Source organism: Bos indicus x Bos taurus, chromosome 7 (genome assembly GCF_003369695.1).
Source record: "Bos indicus x Bos taurus breed Angus x Brahman F1 hybrid chromosome 7, Bos_hybrid_MaternalHap_v2.0, whole genome shotgun sequence".
NCBI classification, from domain to species: domain Eukaryota; kingdom Metazoa; phylum Chordata; class Mammalia; order Artiodactyla; family Bovidae; genus Bos; species Bos indicus x Bos taurus.
In genome coordinates this window covers 30,544,169-30,561,532 of record NC_040082.1, presented here as the reverse complement: position 1 = coordinate 30,561,532, position 17,364 = coordinate 30,544,169, and the positions used below count along the sequence as shown (strand labels likewise).

General features: G+C 43.9%; 1 protein-coding gene across 15 annotated transcripts in view; it reads left to right on the top strand.

Annotated features, from left to right (window-relative positions):
* TENM2 (teneurin transmembrane protein 2) overlaps positions 1 to 17,364 on the top strand; it is a 1,394,962-nt gene that overhangs the window by 1,192,390 nt on the left and 185,208 nt on the right. For all 15 annotated transcript variants that reach the window (XM_027545724.1, XM_027545731.1, XM_027545730.1 and 12 more), the window contains one exon: positions 7,608 to 7,709. In XM_027545724.1, coding sequence (XP_027401525.1) covers positions 7,608 to 7,709 — 102 coding nt within the window. The remainder of the gene's footprint in view (positions 1 to 7,607; positions 7,710 to 17,364) is intronic.

Here is a 17,364-nt window from a genome sequence, read left to right as displayed (position 1 = left end):
TAGTAGATCCAGTAAATACTGACCATTCATACCAGCTCACAATTTCTCTCAAAAACCAAGGAAAGTCCAAACTTAAAAAAATTTTTTTTTAAACCTGAAAAATAAGGGTGTAACCATAGAAGGACAGACTTCCCTGGTGGCACAGTGGTAAAGAATCCACCTGCAACGCAGGAGACTCATGAGACGTGGGTTCCATCTCTGGGTTGGGAAGATCCCCTGAAGGAGGGCATGGCAACCTGCTCCAGTACTCTTGCCTGAGAATCCCATGGACAGAGGAACCTGGTGGGCTACAGTCCATGGGGTCGCAGAGTCAGACATGATTGAAGCAACTGAGCAATAAGAAGGAAATCATATCTTTGTTCTCAGATTGGTAAATCTCCAAAAGCTTTACTTAAGCACTTGTCGTGTGGGGCATATTTTAACACAACTTTTTAGTAGCTATTGAGGAAAAGCTAAGATTTTTTCCAAAAGTTCCCCTTATAAGTCAAATAACCCCTAAAAGGGCCATTTGAGAATATTTCATGAGTTGTCCAAAAGCAAATCCTAAGAATTTTAGCATTCATAGCACCTATAAATATTTTCATTGCATTTACTTTGTCATTAGGTTTTAATCGTCTACTAATGATGATAACTGATCCTGGGCAGAACCTCTCTGAATCATGGCAGATTGTTAGACCCATTTCACAGATGAATAAACTGAGGTTCAGAAAACTGAGTCCCTCAAGGTCCCAGGATGTATAAATGATGGAGACAACATGGACTTCCAGGGATTATTCATTGCCTTTCTACAGCACCATGTTGTCCCAGCAGCATTCAGCCATAGACCTCATGGTTCTCTAGAAACCTGGAGAAGATGGTTGATCTAGGATTAAATCCTGCCTTTTCTTTCCCACATCTGACCTGGGAGGGTCACTTGCCTTCCCAAGCCTCAGTTTCATCATTTGTGGACAAGTAATGACCATGTCCTTGGAGGGAAGGATGATGTACCATCTCTTATGGAACCTGTCTGGAGTGGAGCTGGTAATCACTCATGAGAGCTGATGACTTTTTAAGAGCACGTCTTGTGCAGCTGTTTTTCTCTTAACTTCATGTTAAGAACTTCCCTACTGGTTTCATGGATTGCTCTTAGGATTTCCCTGATCCTTGAAAAAGATATATAAGCCAACCTAAAATCCAGGTGGCAGCCATAGCTGCCAAAATCAGTATTTGGTATTTACCATAGACATGCGAAGAGTTGACTCATTGGAAAAGACTCTGACGCTGGGAGGGATTGGGGGCAGGAGGAGAAGGGGACGACAGAGGATGACATGGCTGGATGGCATCACTGACTTGATGGACGTGAGTCTGAGTGAACTCCGGGAGTTGGTGATGGACAGGGAGGCCTGGCGTGCTGCGATTCATGGGGTCGCAAAGAGTTGGACACGACTGAGCGACTGATCTGATCTGATAGCACTGAAGTTAATGCTTATTCCTCTGCTAAGAAAAGATGGGCCCTAACAGGGCAAGCCAAATGCTCTAAAGCAGTACTTGGCATGCCAGAGCCCATGGACCAAATCTGGCCCACTGCCTATTTTTATAAATAAAGTTTTATTGGACCACAGCCACATTCATCTGTTGTCACATTGTGGCAGCTATAACAGGAGAGTGGAATGGTTGCAGCAGAGACAGTTTGACCCACAAAGTCTAAATATTTACTGTCACTTGACAGAAAAAGTTTGCCAAGCACTGCTCTACACTAATGGCATAAACTTTGTAACAGGAAAGTCACTGGAGAAATCTTCCAATAGTTAGGGAAAATTTCCAAGAGCATATTATGTACCAGTGAGGAAAAAAATCTAAAAGGATAAAAACCAGAACACAAAAGAAAGACACTGGCAATACATTTGGACCTAGTTTGAGATGTTAAGATTAAAAAAAAATCTTTTGCATAAGAATATGATGAGAAATGTGGAGAAGGCAATGGTACCCCACTCCAGTACTCTTGCCTGGAAAATCCCATGGATGGAGGAGCCTGGTAGGCTGCAGTCCATGGGGTCACACAGAGTCGGACACAACTAAAGCAATTTAGCAGTAGCAGCAGCATGATGAGAAATGATGTCTTTTCAGTTCCCTGTGTGGGTTTATTAAAATTTTTTTTAATCACATTTTTAAAATATTTTTATTGGAATAGTGTTGATTTACAATGCTGGGTTAGTTTCAGGTATACAGCAAGGGGAATTCGTTATACATATACATACATTCACTCTTTTTAGATTCTTTTCCTATATTGACCATTATAGAATGTTGAGTAGCATTCCCTGTGCTCTACAGTAGGTCTTTATCTATTTTATGTACAGTAATGTGTACATGTCAGTCCCAATCTTCAAATTTATCCCTCCCCCACTTACCCTCTGACAACCACAAATTTATTTTCTACATCTCTAACTCTTTTTCTGTTTTGTAAATAAGTTCATTTGCACCATTTTTTAGATTCCACATGTAAGCCATGTCATATATTTGTCTTTCTCTGTCTGACTTACTTCACTCAGTATGACAACCTCTAGATCCATCCATTTGCTTCGTGTTTAAAACTCAGAGGCTTCATACACACACCTCACGCACAGTAGCTGGCTTAGCTGGAGTCTACAAAGACCCAGTGGAATGGATAATAGCAAAACCAGTAACAGCAGCACATCTATAGAGAGTTGTCCATGTTCCAGGTCCCGTGGACTTGGCCCTTTTGGGGACCAGATCAGTCAACCCATAGAGTAGTTATAAGAGGTCAGGATTACCAATATTTTGTTTTCCAGTTGAGGAAGCCCAGGCTCAGAGAAGTTAACCGAAGGTCTCACATAGCTAGTGAGAAGTGGAGTCAGAATCAGCTCTCCAGAGCCTGTGTTCTTAACCACTGAATTGCTTTGGATTGTAGCCAGCTAAAACCCTCTTCCCTTCCACGCAGCAAGTTGTCTGGGGGCCATGTTATCTAATAATGGCTTCTGCCCTCCATCACCTTTATCCACATGGGCACAGATGGAGGTGGTGAGATGCCCTTTCCCCTGAGCCATTACCCTCACTTCTCTGTCGGAGCTGGGAATAGCAATTCTACCCGGAGGATTTCTCTTGTCTGGACATAGCTCAAAGAGAAAGTCAAAGGTAATCGGCCTAATAGTTGGGCAGACATCTTGATAGAGCAATGATAGTAATTGGCCTGAAATGTAGGGAAAAGAACAGTGTTTTATTTGGTTCAGGGATTCTCCCACACATATCTATTATCAGACCATTCACCGTCAAGAGCAGCCTGGAGCGCCGAAAGCCCCTGTGATATGAAACAGAAGGAAGGACGTTAGACGGGTGTCAACCAGCCATCACGCTAAATATACCTTTGACTCAGGGAAGTCTTCCGATGTGTTTTGGAGAGAAGCAGCCTGCTTTCAGAAATGAGTTTCATCTCAGGGGACTATGGAGTGGCATTCTTGAAGTGTGGTGCACATTTCAGGGAGGCTGGCCTCCGCTTGAGTAAAAATCCCATTTCCTGGTCTTTCATCACCCGCCTTGTTTCCTCAAGAAAACTTCAACCAGGATGACAAAAAGGAAAACTGATAAGATTTCAAGAGTAATATTTAAATTGAGTGTTGAAAAAAGGTGATTGAGGGAAGTAGGTTCCTTCAATATTTCGGCAGTATCACATAATTGTTGCTTTCCTCAAAAACTGTAGAAATGCTTCTAAGATAAGACCTGGGGGAAATTGAATGAAAAGTACTCCTCATTGCAATTTTTGCTTATTCTGGATTCTCCTCTCCTCTGAGATGTGTGTGCATACACACACATGTATACACACAAACACTTTAGTAACTCTTTACCAAGGATCTGCTGCTGCTGCTGCGTCACTTCAGTCGTGTCCAACTCTGTGTGACCCCATAGACGGCAGGCCACCAGGCTTCCCATCCCTGGGATTCTCCAGGCAAGAACACTGGAGTGGGTTGCCATTTCCTTCTCCATTGCATGAAAGTGAAAAGTGAAAGTGAAGTCGCTCAGTCATGTCCGACTCTAGCGACCCCATGGACTACAGCCTACCAGGCTCCTCCATCCATGGGATTTTCCAGGCAAGAGTACTGGAGTGGGGTGCCATTGCCTTCTCTGTTCCAAGGATCTACTATGTGCCAAACATTGAAAATACCTCAGTAAACAGTTCAAATCTGGTCTCTTCCTCATAGAGCTTGATGAGAGGAGACAGATAGGTAAAAAGCAATTATAGGAGCTAGGGGAAGATAATGGAAAGGGTACAAAACCCAGGTTGAGGGAAATAGATTTTGTTGTTTAGTCACTGAGTCATGCCCAACTCTTTGTGACCCCATGGACTATAACCCTCCAGCCTCCTCTGTCCATTGAATTCTTCAGGCAGAAATACTAGAATGAGTAGCCATTCCCTTCTCCAGGGGATCTTCCAGACCCAGGGATTGAACCTGCGTCTCCTGCGTAGATAGGTGGATTCTTTACTGCTGAGCCACCAGGGAAGCCCAGAGAAGGAAGATTAGATAGAAGCTAAATGTTTTCTAAACTGAGACTTAAAGATAAATACGTCAACTAAAGAGCAAGGAGTTTGTGCAAAATCCTTGGTCGTTTTCCTTGGGACTGTGATGGTTAAGAGCTTCCTATCCTCGCTGCTCTGAGGATGCTCGGTTGGAGAACAGGGAGCTTTGGCCTGAGCCATGTCAGTTTCCACCAAACCATTCCCAGACCAAGCTGCTCCGTGAGACTCAAGCTCCACTTTGCTGTCCGGGTGACTTCTGAAAATGCAAGCTGGATGATGTCATTTCTATTTTGAAAACTTTTCATTTGTTCCCGTTGGTCTCAGAATACAATCTAACTCATCCACATGGCCTCTGGGGCCTTGGAGGATCTAGGTTTCCCCAGCTCCACCTGATGTCACTCTCTTCCTTCTTTCTACCCTCCAGCCACATGGGATTCACCTATGCTCTTTTCCAACACGGTGCCTTTGCATATCTTCCTCCTGTCTGGAGTACTTTTGTCTTGCTCTTCACTTGGCTTTTCCAGTTCACCCTTATATGTCACCTGCATGGAATAGTGAGGCCCTCCCTGGCCATCCTCTCTAAGTAGCTTCCTCCTCTTACTCCCTTTCACAGTATCCCATTCTTTTCAAAGCACATATCATGATTTGTGCAGGGCGGGGCAGGGGAGGGGGTTTGCACCATGCTGCACGGCATGTGGCACCTTAGTTCCCTGACCAGGAGTCAAATCCCTGTCCCTGCATTTCGAGCACATAGTCTTAATCACCGCATGGCCAAGAGAGTCCACGTACCACAATTTTTACTGTATTTGATGATTTTTTTTAACCTGTATTCTCTATAACAGTGGAAGTTCTGTGAGGACGAGACTATGTCTTTCCTAGTCACCACTGTATTCAACAGTGCCTTGTAGGGTGCCTTGTATCATTCTCCAGGCAAGAATACTGGAGTGGGTAGCCATTCCCTTCTCCAAGGGATCTTTCTGACCTAGGGCTCAAACTTGGGTCTCTCACATTGCACGAAAATCCTTTACCATCTGAGCCACCAGGGACACCTCATTATGTATAACATATGCTCAATTAATAAAGTAAACCCCCCTTTCAAGGACCATGGCAGGTCTGAGATCTCACCCTAATTGTAAGCTAACATATTATTAGCCAGCCACAGCGTCATCAATGTTATCCGAAGAGGGGGTCCTCCTGGGTAAGAGACAACAGGCTTTATTCCTCAGAGCAATGTAATTTCGAGAATACCAGCCTATGTGCAAGTTTCCCAAACACCAATTCCCACAGGGCAACACAGACAGGGCCAGGTGACAGCTGCACAGGCTGTGGGTTACATTATGTACAACTCTTCATTTACTATACTCCATTCTCCACATGGGCAGTGAGCCTGCTCTTGCTTTTCTCCAGAGGGAGACACTCTCTTTATTCTACTGGACAGTAACTAAACCTGGCCTTTGCTCTGAAGACAGATGCTATATCTCCTAAGGCTGTTCACTGTACAGACAGCCTTTCAAAAGATAGTCCAGAGCTAAGGCAGTCGGTGCCTCTGCTCATAAAACATTCAGAAACACACGAGACCCATGGCAAGTTATCTCCTACCATCATGTGAAATTGCTGGCTTTTGACCTGCCAAAGCAGCTACCTCGTATGATTCAACCTAATGCTTTTTGAATGAAAGAAGGAAAGGGACAATGAGTAGATGAAACATGAAACAAATTGATAGCCACTTGGATGCTTCTCAGCCCACCTTTATAGAGCCAACTTCAAGGATTTGATTCTGCAGTGATAATTGTTGGACACTAAAGAAATTGGCTTGGGAATTCCCTGGAGGTCCAGTGGTTAGGACTCTGCACTTTCACTGCTGAGGGAACGGGTTCACTCCCTGGTCTGGGGACTAAGATCCACAAGCCACGCAGCGCAGCCAAAAACAAAAAAAGAAGAAGGAAAGAAATCGGCTTGATACTGATTTTGGAAAACACAGATAGACTTCTCGAATTCTCCTACTGCCAGAAACTAACCACAGCCTGATTCTAGAAGATGAGAGCTGAGAAGTGCAACTATAGAAAGAAAGCATAGTTTGGTTTTTCAGTCCAGAGTGGAAATAAATGGGAAATTCAGTTTAAAGGAAGGCCTTACCGTTCCATTAGGGACAATTAGACTTCATAGTCTCACGCACATCACTAAGCCAATGTCCCTAGCTCTCCACGGACTGTGTCATGTCATCTTTGGGGCACGGTGGCTTTTCATCATCTTAGTAATTTAGAACCTGAAAGTCTAAATGTGTTTATTTGAATGTAAGGCGAAATGAGGATAATAATAATCATAATTTTAAAAGAATACATCTACTGCTGTGCAGACCCAAATCAACATGAAAAAGTTCCAAAATGATCCCTTTGAAGGCATTTCTTGAGAGTACACATAGCAAAGTAAATCATGAAATAAGATGGCTATACAGGTGAGAACAAGGGTGAACTAATTGATTTTCACAAAAAAAAAAAAAAAAATCTGCAAAAAGCTAGGCATAAAAGGACTTTTGTACCACCCCAAACCTACTACTTAATGAATCCCCAAATCATGCCAAAATTGATCAGTCTTAGGTATTTAGACTTTCTTTCTTTAATGCAGGGGATTTTTTTACTCTGCGAACCTGAGATCAGGAGCAACTCTGTCATTTGGAGAATCATTCTCTATACTTGAGGCTAAAAGCTGATATCTCAAACCAAATCTCATATTGATAGGGTGATATTGGGGGCAGGCTGAGGCTTACAGTGTTTCAATCTTGCCAGCATAGAACACTGCAATTTTTAAATTCAGATAAGTAGTTTCTTTTGAAAAAGCAAAAAATGCCATAGTACTATACTCAAATTCCTGCCTGGGCTAATCCCATGGAGAGCAGTGGTTACAGCCATGCATTGTCCAAGCTGCCCTAGTCCCCACCCATCCCTGTTCTCCTACCTCGCCCACTTACTCCTCACCAGTCCCCAGTAGGCATCCGAGGTTACTGCCACTGCTCCTGAAAAACAGTAGGTGGCTGGCTACTAAACTGCTTCACAGCAAGCAGAGAAAGAAGTAATTGTTCACGTTCTCTCTTTTTCAGATTCAGTGCAGGACTGTCCACGTAACTGCCACGGGAATGGCGAATGTGTGTCCGGGCTGTGTCACTGCTTCCCAGGGTTTCTAGGAGCAGACTGCGCTAAAGGTACTTACCACCACTTCCCTGCGACGATTGGAAAATAGAAAAGAGACTTCTCAATGGGGCTGGGAGAGGGAGCACCAAGGTTGCCTCCCCAGCAAATTCCACTGGGATATCTTGTAAGCCGGTGCAAGCTGTGCATCCTACCACTTTGGTAAAGAGGAGACTTTGATATATGACAATTGGCCAATATACCTATAAGAGCAGGGCAGTTATCCTTGGCATTGAGGTGTGCTGAGAAGAAAGATTTGCTAAAAATGAGATGGTTAGATTTCCTGTAAAAGCAGAAGTGAATTACCATCACTCCTTTCTTATAATCATTAACTTCTGTGTAATGGAAGATTAAGCATCTCAGGGTTAGTAAATTTCATTCATTCTGGCCAGCTACGCTCTTAATCTAGGAAGTGCTATTTATCTTGGTGGAATCGGTTTTAAATTGTATTATTAATTTATCTACACTGCTTTGCACAGAATGACGGGGGCCCTGGGATTCTTGGGGGAAAGGTAATAGAAGAAAGAAAATGACTCTCACAAAAACAGGGGACTTATGGCTCATATCTAGCTAACAGGAGACCTTGAGTTTGACCTTCAAGTGATGCTATCACAGGCAAGTGCAGTGGAGAGCTGAGCTTCTCACACTTTTTAGACATGGTTCATGCATGCATACACACACACACACACACAAGTATTTGTTCATGATAAATACAGGTATAAAATTAAAATGAGACTTTCATAAAACAACACTTCATGTTTCTTTTCTATTCTGTCCTATTTCACTTTTAAAAAATGAAATATACTAACTACACTGACTCCCCACCCACCAGTGAGTGGGTCTGAAAAACAGCAGTAGAGAGCTTCCAAGCCTTTGTTCAGGAGTCAGGCCTTCCTGGGTTCCAGCCCCATTCAGGATCTCTGTGGCCTTTAGCAAGTGACCTAACATTTCTGAATCTTGGTTTCTTCCTCTGGAAAACTAGGGAATTTCTTCCTGAATTCATTGTGAGGATGGAATGAGAGAATGTACCCCCAAGCTCTTAGCAGAACACTTTGGGAGCCCTTGGAGGCTTTAGTTTTACCATCTTTTATTTACACATGTCATAGTATGTTTATTTATATATCTGTATACTATTTTCATCCCTTTATGTGCTCCTCTTCAAAAGACCATGCTGCCTTGATATTCTAAGAGAGAGGCAATCATTAATAAAGCCACTCTGTAAATGCTAAATAGTACCACCCTCACCACAATGGCTTGGGAAAATTGTATGGTATTTCAAATATTCACAGTATTTCAAAGATTTGCAATTCCCATATCCTTCCGAATGCTGATTGATAAATGAACAGGACTGTGGTTTGGTTGCACCTGTGTGAGATTCATTGCTAAATGACACCACTACATTCGTATCCTTAACCACAGGATCATGTCAAAGATTTAGTAAACCCGTCAGATGCAAAAGGAAAAGAGAGCAGGGATCCACCGGACCAGACCATTCTCTCGGCCGCTTTTCTCTTTACCGCACTATGCCCAAGGGCATGTGGACACATCCCCCAAGTAGACAGCAGAGCCTAGCGCTCCTTGGCTCCAGTTCTGATGGGCTTTGATGGAGGGAGGTAGATGACACCTGCCTCGTGGTGCCGAGCACTTTTCCTGAGCAAAGGCTTTAAAGTAGGGAAAACCTCAATAGCGTCTGAATGGCTTTTCTTGCATAATCTAATTTTCCTGGGAGTGAAGGCATTAATGAGAGAAAGGACAGAATAGTCCTTTTCTGTGTGGCTGCAAACGGGCTGAACACTCTGCTGCATGGCCTGCGAGCTGTAAATGTGTATTAACACTGACACACTTCGATGTATTATTAATCCTAAAACCGTGTGTGCTCTGGCTGCACATCCAGGGACCGGCCTTTCAGCCCTAAGTACCCCAGCCATTTAAGAACTCTTCGCTCTCCATCCATTTGCAGATGAGCGCCCATTCTGCATTATGGATCTGTAATGGGGTGTGCATTTAGCTGCTTAAAAGGCCTCTCGGTGTGTGTTTTGTATTCACCACCTGTACTGCGGGCCGGGCGGCATGCTCTGACTGTGCATTAGTCGGGGTATATAATTGATCCTCACGAAACAAATATCGAGTGGCTGTTAAGAGTAGTTCCTCTGGCATACTCAGAAGCCGTTCCTGAAATCGGCCTCTGAACTTGTTGTATATTTTAATTCAGCTGTTGATGCCTACAGTGGGCAAAATTGAAGTGTTTAGAGACGAAAATTGCTTTCTCTTTGTTTCCTCACTTATTCTTGGGTAAGTTGGCTTAAGAATGTTAGGACTAAGCTTTTGCCTCTTGGCCCTGAAGATATTACTTCCTTAGTATTTTTTGAAATGGGCACAATTTAGCTATTTCATTAACAAGGACAGTGTTTAGAAACACCCTAATCCCTCATTTCTCACACTTTGCTCTTTCATGTACCACCTTCATGATTTTTGTCAAATTCATGGGGCATCAGAATTTTTATTTCCTTAATATATTTCTTTAAGTCTACCCATTAGGTTTACATAGGTGAACTTCTTTTAAAAGGAACAACGTCAAAATGAAAAGTTAGAAAAGAAACCTGGAATCTGTTGCAATAAATAGGAAAGGTTAGTGCTGCCTTTGGGCTTCCGTGGTGGTTCAGACAGTAAAGAATCTGCCTGCAGTGCAGGAGACCCGGATTTGATCCCTGGATCAGGAAGATCCCCTGAAGAAGGGAATGGCTACCCACTCCAGTACTCTTACCTGGAGAATTCCATGGACAGGGGAGCCTGGCAAGCTACAGTCCATAGGGTCACAAAGAGTCAGACATGAGTGAGTGACTAACACTAACTAACAACCAGTGCTGCCTTTAAATCTATTGAGAAAGAAATATTTTCTTTTTTTAAATTTTGTTGACGTATAATTGATTTCCAATATTGTATTAGTTTCTGGTATACAGCAGAGTGATTCAGTTATGCACATATCTATTCTTGTTCATCGGAGAAGGCAATGGCACCCCACTCCAGTACTCTTGCCTGGAAAATCCCACGGACGGAGGAGCCTGGTAGGCTGCAGTCCATGGGGTCACTAGAGTCGGACACGACTGAGCGACTTCACTTTCACTTTTTCACTTTCATGCATTGGAGAAGGAAATGGCAACCCACTCCAGTGTTCTTGCCTGGAGAATCCCAGGGACGGGGGAGCCTGTTGGGCTGCCGTCTATGGGGTCACACAGAGTCAGACATGACTGAAGCGACTTAGCAGCAGCGGTAGCAGCATTCTTGTTCATATTCTTTTCCATTAAGGCTTATCGCAGGATATTGACTGCAGTTGCTGTGCTGCACAGTAGGGCCCTGTTGTCCATCCATCCTGTGTATGATAGTTTGCATCTGCTAATGCTCCAGATGCTTGCATCTGCTAAACTCCTGCTCCAGCCCTGCCCCTCCTCCCACTTGGCAACCACCAGCCTGTTCTTTATGTCTGTGAGCCTCTTTCTGTTTTGTAGATATGTTCACTTGTGTCCTGTTTTAGATTCCACATGTAAGTGATATCATATGGTATTTGTCTTTCTTACAATCTCTTCACATAGTTCATCAGTGTTGCTGCAGAATGCATTATTTCATTCTTTGTTATGGCTGAGTGATACTCCATTGTATGTAGGTACCACATCTTCTTGTTCATTCTTCTGTTGATGGACAGGTTGTCTCCATGTCTTGGCTGTTGTATATAGTGCTGCTATGAGCATAGAGGTGCATGCATCTTTTCAAATTGTAGTTTTGTCCAGGTATATCCCCAGGAGTGGGATTGCTGGATCATATAGCAACTCTGTTTCTAGTTTTTTGAGGAACCTCTGTACTCTTTTCCATAGTGGTTGTACCAATTTATATTCCATGAACAGTGTAGGAGAGTCCCCTTTAATCCACACCTTCCCCAGCGTTTGTTATTTGTGGAGTCTACAGTGTAGACTTTTCAGAGATGGCCATTCTGACTGGCATGAGGTGGCACCTCATTGTCATTTTGTTTTGCATTCAAGTACGGAATCTTTTCCCTGCTCTGAGCAGTCAAGCCAAGTCAGCTTCTCAGACATTCATTTCACACCTGCTGCTGCTGCTGCTAAGTCACTTCAGTCGTGTCCGACTCTGTGCGACCCCATAGACGGCGGCCCACCAGGCTCCCCCGTCCCTGGGATTCTCCAGGCAAGAACACTGGAGTGGGTTGCCATTTCCTTCTCCAATGCAGGAAAGGGAAAAGTGAAAGTGAAGTCGCTCAGTCGTGTCCAACTCTTCGTGACCGCATGGACTGTAGCCTACCAGGCTCCTCCGTCCATGGGATTTTCCAGGCAAGAGTACTGGAGTGGGGTGCCATTGCCTTCTCCATCATTTCACACCAGTGATCCCCAAATTGGATCCTACTGTATAGCATGTGTGAGCCAGCCTGGCTTCTAGAGAAATTCAAGCCTTGAACATCTCAAGTCCTAAGTTTAGGGTCCTGAAAATAATGCAATTCACTGCTTACACAAGAGGTAGGTGATAAAGTGGGAAACTTGGTAAAAATAGGCACACAGGTTCAACTCTACCAGCTTCAAGTGGGTAAGCTTAATGATTAGTGCCTGATTTACTTGGGGTCTGTTAAGCCTCCATTTCAAATAGTTTCTTTTTTTCATAACCACCAATAGTTATTAAGTATTAAAGATGTACCAGGCTTTGTATAAAGTACTTAATGCATACAGTCTTATCCATTCTCATATCAGCAATGTGAGATAAATCCTATTCTAACCACCCTCCCCAATATGTTAAGCTTTTTTTATTAATATTAAAATCATTTTTGTCTTGCAGACAGATTGCATAAATAGTACACAGAGTTCCCAGGGTTCATTCAGCTTCCCCTAATGTCAACGTTTTAAATTACCAAAGTTCAGTTGGTGAAACCAGGAAATTAACATGGATCGATGCTATTGACTAAGTTACAGACTTGTTTCTAATTTTGCCCCTTTTTTCTGGTCCAGATCTCACTTTGTGTTTAGTTGTCATGTCTCTTTAGTGCCCTCCAGTCTACAAGGGCTCCTCAGTCTTTTTTTTTTTTTTTTCCATGACCTTGAGTGTGTTTTGCAGAGTACTAGTGAGGCATTTCTTAGCTAGCCTCTAGATGTGGGTTTGTCTGATGTTTTCTCATGATTAGATTGAAGTTCTACAGGGACTTGCCTGGCAGTCCAGTGGTTAAGACCTGTGCTTCCACTGCAGGGGGCACAGGTTCGATCCCTGTTTGGGGAACTAAGATCCCATGTGCTGTGCAGTGCAGCAAAAAAAAAAAAAGATTGAGGTTACATAAGATGCTGTGCCTTTCTCAGTGAATTCTATCAAAGATGCACTTATGGTCTTTGATAAGAAAAGATTCAAATATGGTTCTGTGTGAGGGGGTGTGTGCTTGTGGGTGTGAGCATGTGTATACCTGCCCCTCACCCCTCACACATAAGGCGGAGATGGTAGGGTGGCTCGATCCCATTGGTCCTGTGCAATCTGTTGGTGACGATGACAAATTGCCACTCATGGACAACTTTTGAGCCTAAGAAACTCCTAGGTGTTAGCAGGGAGAGCTCTGGAGCAGACAGGGTGAGTAATCGTGCTAGCCAGTGCAGAGGAGAGAGACAGCCAGTCCCGGGGCTCCTGCCACCCTGAACGGAGCATGCCATCTCCCGGCTGCAGCCCACGATCATGTCCTTTCTTTCTTGATAAATGTCTTTAAGAGAACCTGAGCCCAGGTCCTCCTTCATCACAAACTCACATTCCCCTTTGTTCCTGCACTGCCAGCTGTGCCCAGTATGCCTCAGGTCTGCCAGTTTCTGTATTGCAGGCAGCCAGCAGACTCGGGCTCTCCTGCCAGGAGGAGAATTTGCCACATTAGCGGATGAGATTCCCATCACATCCAAGTGGCCAGGTGTGCGTCCAAGTGACAGAAACGCGGGTTTGCTCTCCTGACCTGGCGCAGCGCCTCTTGTGCCCTCAGAAATGCAGTGCAGACGGCAGCTCCTTGTCTCCTGATAAACCTGCCAGTCTGCATCAGGCACTCAAAGACATCCTCGCAGTGAGTGAAGAAAGCAGTCGGCATGAACTGCAGGGCAGTCATGCCACAGTCCGCCACTGAACTGGGGCCTCCAAGGGGCTAGAAGTTCAAGTGGAACTGACCCTCACCCCCAGAAGAACGTATGCGGGTTCTAACACCTCGATCCAAATCAGTTCAAGGGACCAAACTTATTTGTGCATCCAGCAAGTGCCTATCATGTGCCCGCTGTGAGCCAGGCACTGCACTAAGTACCAGGCATAAGGTAACAAGCGAGAGTGCCAGCACGTGCCTTCTGGGAGCTTCCCGTCTGATGGATGCACATGATAAGGACATAGGAAATGTAAGCCTAAGTCCGGCGTGCTGGGATGTGGACTCTGAATGCTATGGATGTCATTAAGGAGAAGATAAGAAAGTTCATGAAGCAATAAAGTGTGGATCTATGAAGAGTCAACTCATTTCAAGGAATGTGGAAAAAATTCCATGGCGGAAGAGTACAGTTGCTGGGGTCCAGCCCCGGTGGAACCAGGGAATTTGAAGCGGGGACGGCGTCAGCGAGGATCAGGAAACAACTGCTTAATTAAATGTTAATTAAGGATATAAAGAGTAATAGAATAAGGATAGCTCAGTGAGGAAATTCAGTGGAGAAAAGAGGCTGAAATAAGGATAGCTCAGTGAGGAAATTCAGTGGAGAAAAGAGGCTGAATAATTCAGCCAGAAGGTGAGAGAAAGAACGACATGGGGAGACCAAGTTTCCATCAACAAGGCCCGCACTTTATTTTCCAAAGTAGTTTTTATACCTTAAGTTATGCATAGAGGATAATGGGGGAAGGGGTAGAGTCATGCAGTAAGCCAGGCTTTCTTCCTGCAAACTTATCATATGCAAAAGTTTAGGTGATTTGCATCATCTTCTGGCCCAGAGGCCTGTTAACATTTTAAGACCCTTTCTTCAGAAAACTTATTTTTCTCTAAAGGTGACTAGTCAGGCGCCACCCTCCAAAAGCATTAAAGTTGCATTCCTATAGGGCAAAGGTGTGGTGGGCTGTAACAAGAAAAAGAATTAACTCAAGGGTCCAAGATTATAAACATTAAAGCTACTACTTACACCAATTATGTTCATCAATACACTGCCAGGGACACAGCAGGTAAGGGATATGGAGACTTAGCAGCAAACATTGGCCCAACAAGTGAAAAACCCTTCACCAATACAATTTCTAATCAATCTTTTAACTGCTCAAAGGAATCTGTGTTTAGACAGTTTAGAACATCTCCTGCCTCTCACAGTTGGGAGGCTCTGAGCAATCACTTGTGGCCGGAAAAACCTATTCAGGCAGGCTAGAGGACTTCCAAAGGAGTTTGTAGGTTGAAACACTATCACACCCAGGAACTTTATTAACTGGAGCTGTAAGTTAACTTTTTTTTTCAGAGAGAGGTAGTAGGGGACAGCCTGTAAAGTCAGAGGTGTAGGTGAGAGCACAAAGCAGAAAGTAGGCAGACTCTGGTTTTGGGGGTAGATGCTCGAGAATTTCCAGGGGGACTCCTGAGGCTCGATCCCGCCTTTGTGTATGCCGAGCCTCCTTCCTCATGACCTTTGCCACAGGCGGAGTTCCTCACGCTGGCTCCTGGCGGTGATAGACTTCCAGTTGAGCTATTCCAGATCCTGAAAGATTATGCTGTGAAAGTGCTGCACTCAATATGCAATATGCACTCAATATGCAACATGCCGGCTCCCGGCATACAGTAAAGGAGCTACACTGAAGAGTGTCTTCTAGCATAGAATGTCATTAATTTCTTAATGCAGTAAGCAACCTGTTCACATTCAGAGCTTGAGGAGATATGGTGGTTTTTTTTCCTGATGTCTTGCACTGTTCTCCATCAGGTGCCTCTCCTGTCCAGCTAGAATCATGCTTATTATTCAATTATTGTTTAGTTTATGGTTTTTTTCTGTTATTACTAATTCCCTTGCATGACTTTCTCATCACTATACTTGTATGCTATTTGCTGTGGGCTAGATTTTTTTTTTAATATTTGTACCTATTTACTTTTTTGACTGCTCTGGATCTTAGTTGCAGCACAAGGGAACTTCCAAGTGGCATGCAGGATATTCTAGTTGCCACACAAGGAATCTTTCAGTTGCAGCATGCAAACTCATAGTTCCAGCATGTGGGGTGTGGGATCTACTTCCCCCACCAGGGATTGAACCCAGGCCCCCTGCTTTGGGAGTGTGGGGTCTTAGCCACTGTACCACCAGGGTCATCCTGGGCTAGATGCTTTTTAACTCTGATTCCTTTTTCTTTCATTGACTTTTGTTTGAAGTCTCTCATTGACTTAAGATGCTTCCTTAGCTTGTGCATAAAGCAGTCTTGCCTTTCAGAAAAGATAAGGCTTCTGATGGTGTGGTTTTTGATGTAAGTTTTTCAGGTGGTGTATTTGGTGCTGAACTTAAGGCCCCAACTTGCAGTAGAAATTTAATACAGCAGAGCTTTCCTTGTTCAGTAATAGCAATTAGAAATTACAAGGTCCACTGCTGAATGGCTGTCAGGGGAGGCCCAGAAATGCTGCAACCACAGGAACATAGTCTTCTCTCTGGGAATTGCTCTCTGCTCCTACCAAGTTTCTGTGGGGCCTTGAGAAAAGAGGATGGAAATCTTGCCATTTTTCTCTTCAGTTCAATTCAGTTCAGTCGCTACTGACTCTTTGTAAATCAGTGGACTGCAGCACGCCAGGCCTCCCTGTCCATCACCAACTCCTGGAGTTTACTCAGACTCATCTCCATTGAGTTGGTGATGCCATCCAACCATCTCATCCTCTGTTGTCACTTCTCCTCCCACCTTCAATCTTTCCCATCATCAGGGTCTTTTCCAATGAGACAGCTCTTCGCACCAGGTGGCCAAAGTATTGGAGTTTCAGCTTCAGCATCAGTCCTTCCAATGAATATTCAGGAATGATTTCCTTTAGGATGGACTGGTTGGATTTCCTTGCAGTCCAGGGACTCTCAAGAGTCTTCTCCAACACCACAGTTCAAAAGCATCAATTCTTTGGTGCTCAGCTTTCTTTAAAGTCCAACTCTCACATCCATACATGACTGACTACTGGAAAAACCATAGCTTTGACTAGATGGACCTTTGTTAGCAAAGTAATGTCTGCTTTTTAATATGCTGTCTAGGTTGGTCATAGCTTTACTTCCAAAGAACAAGCATCTTTTAATTTTATGGCTGCAGTCACCATCTGCAAGTGATTTTGGAGCCCCCAAAAATAAAGTCTACCACTGTTTCCACTGTTTTCCCATCTATTTGCCATGAAGTGATGGGACTGGATGCCATGATCTTAGTTTTCTGAATGTTGAGTTTTAAGCCAACTTTTTCACTCTCCTGTTTCACTTTCATCAAGAGACTCTTTAGTTCTTCACTTTCTGCCATAAGGGTGGTGTCATCTGCATATCTGAGGTTATTGATAGTTGTCCTGGCAATCTTGATTCCAGTTTATGCTTCATCCAGCCCAGCGTTTCTCAAGATATACTCTGCACAGAAGTTAAATAAGCAGGGTGATAATATATAGCCTTGACGTACTCCTTTTCCTATTTGGAAGCAGTCTGTTGTTCCATGTCCAGT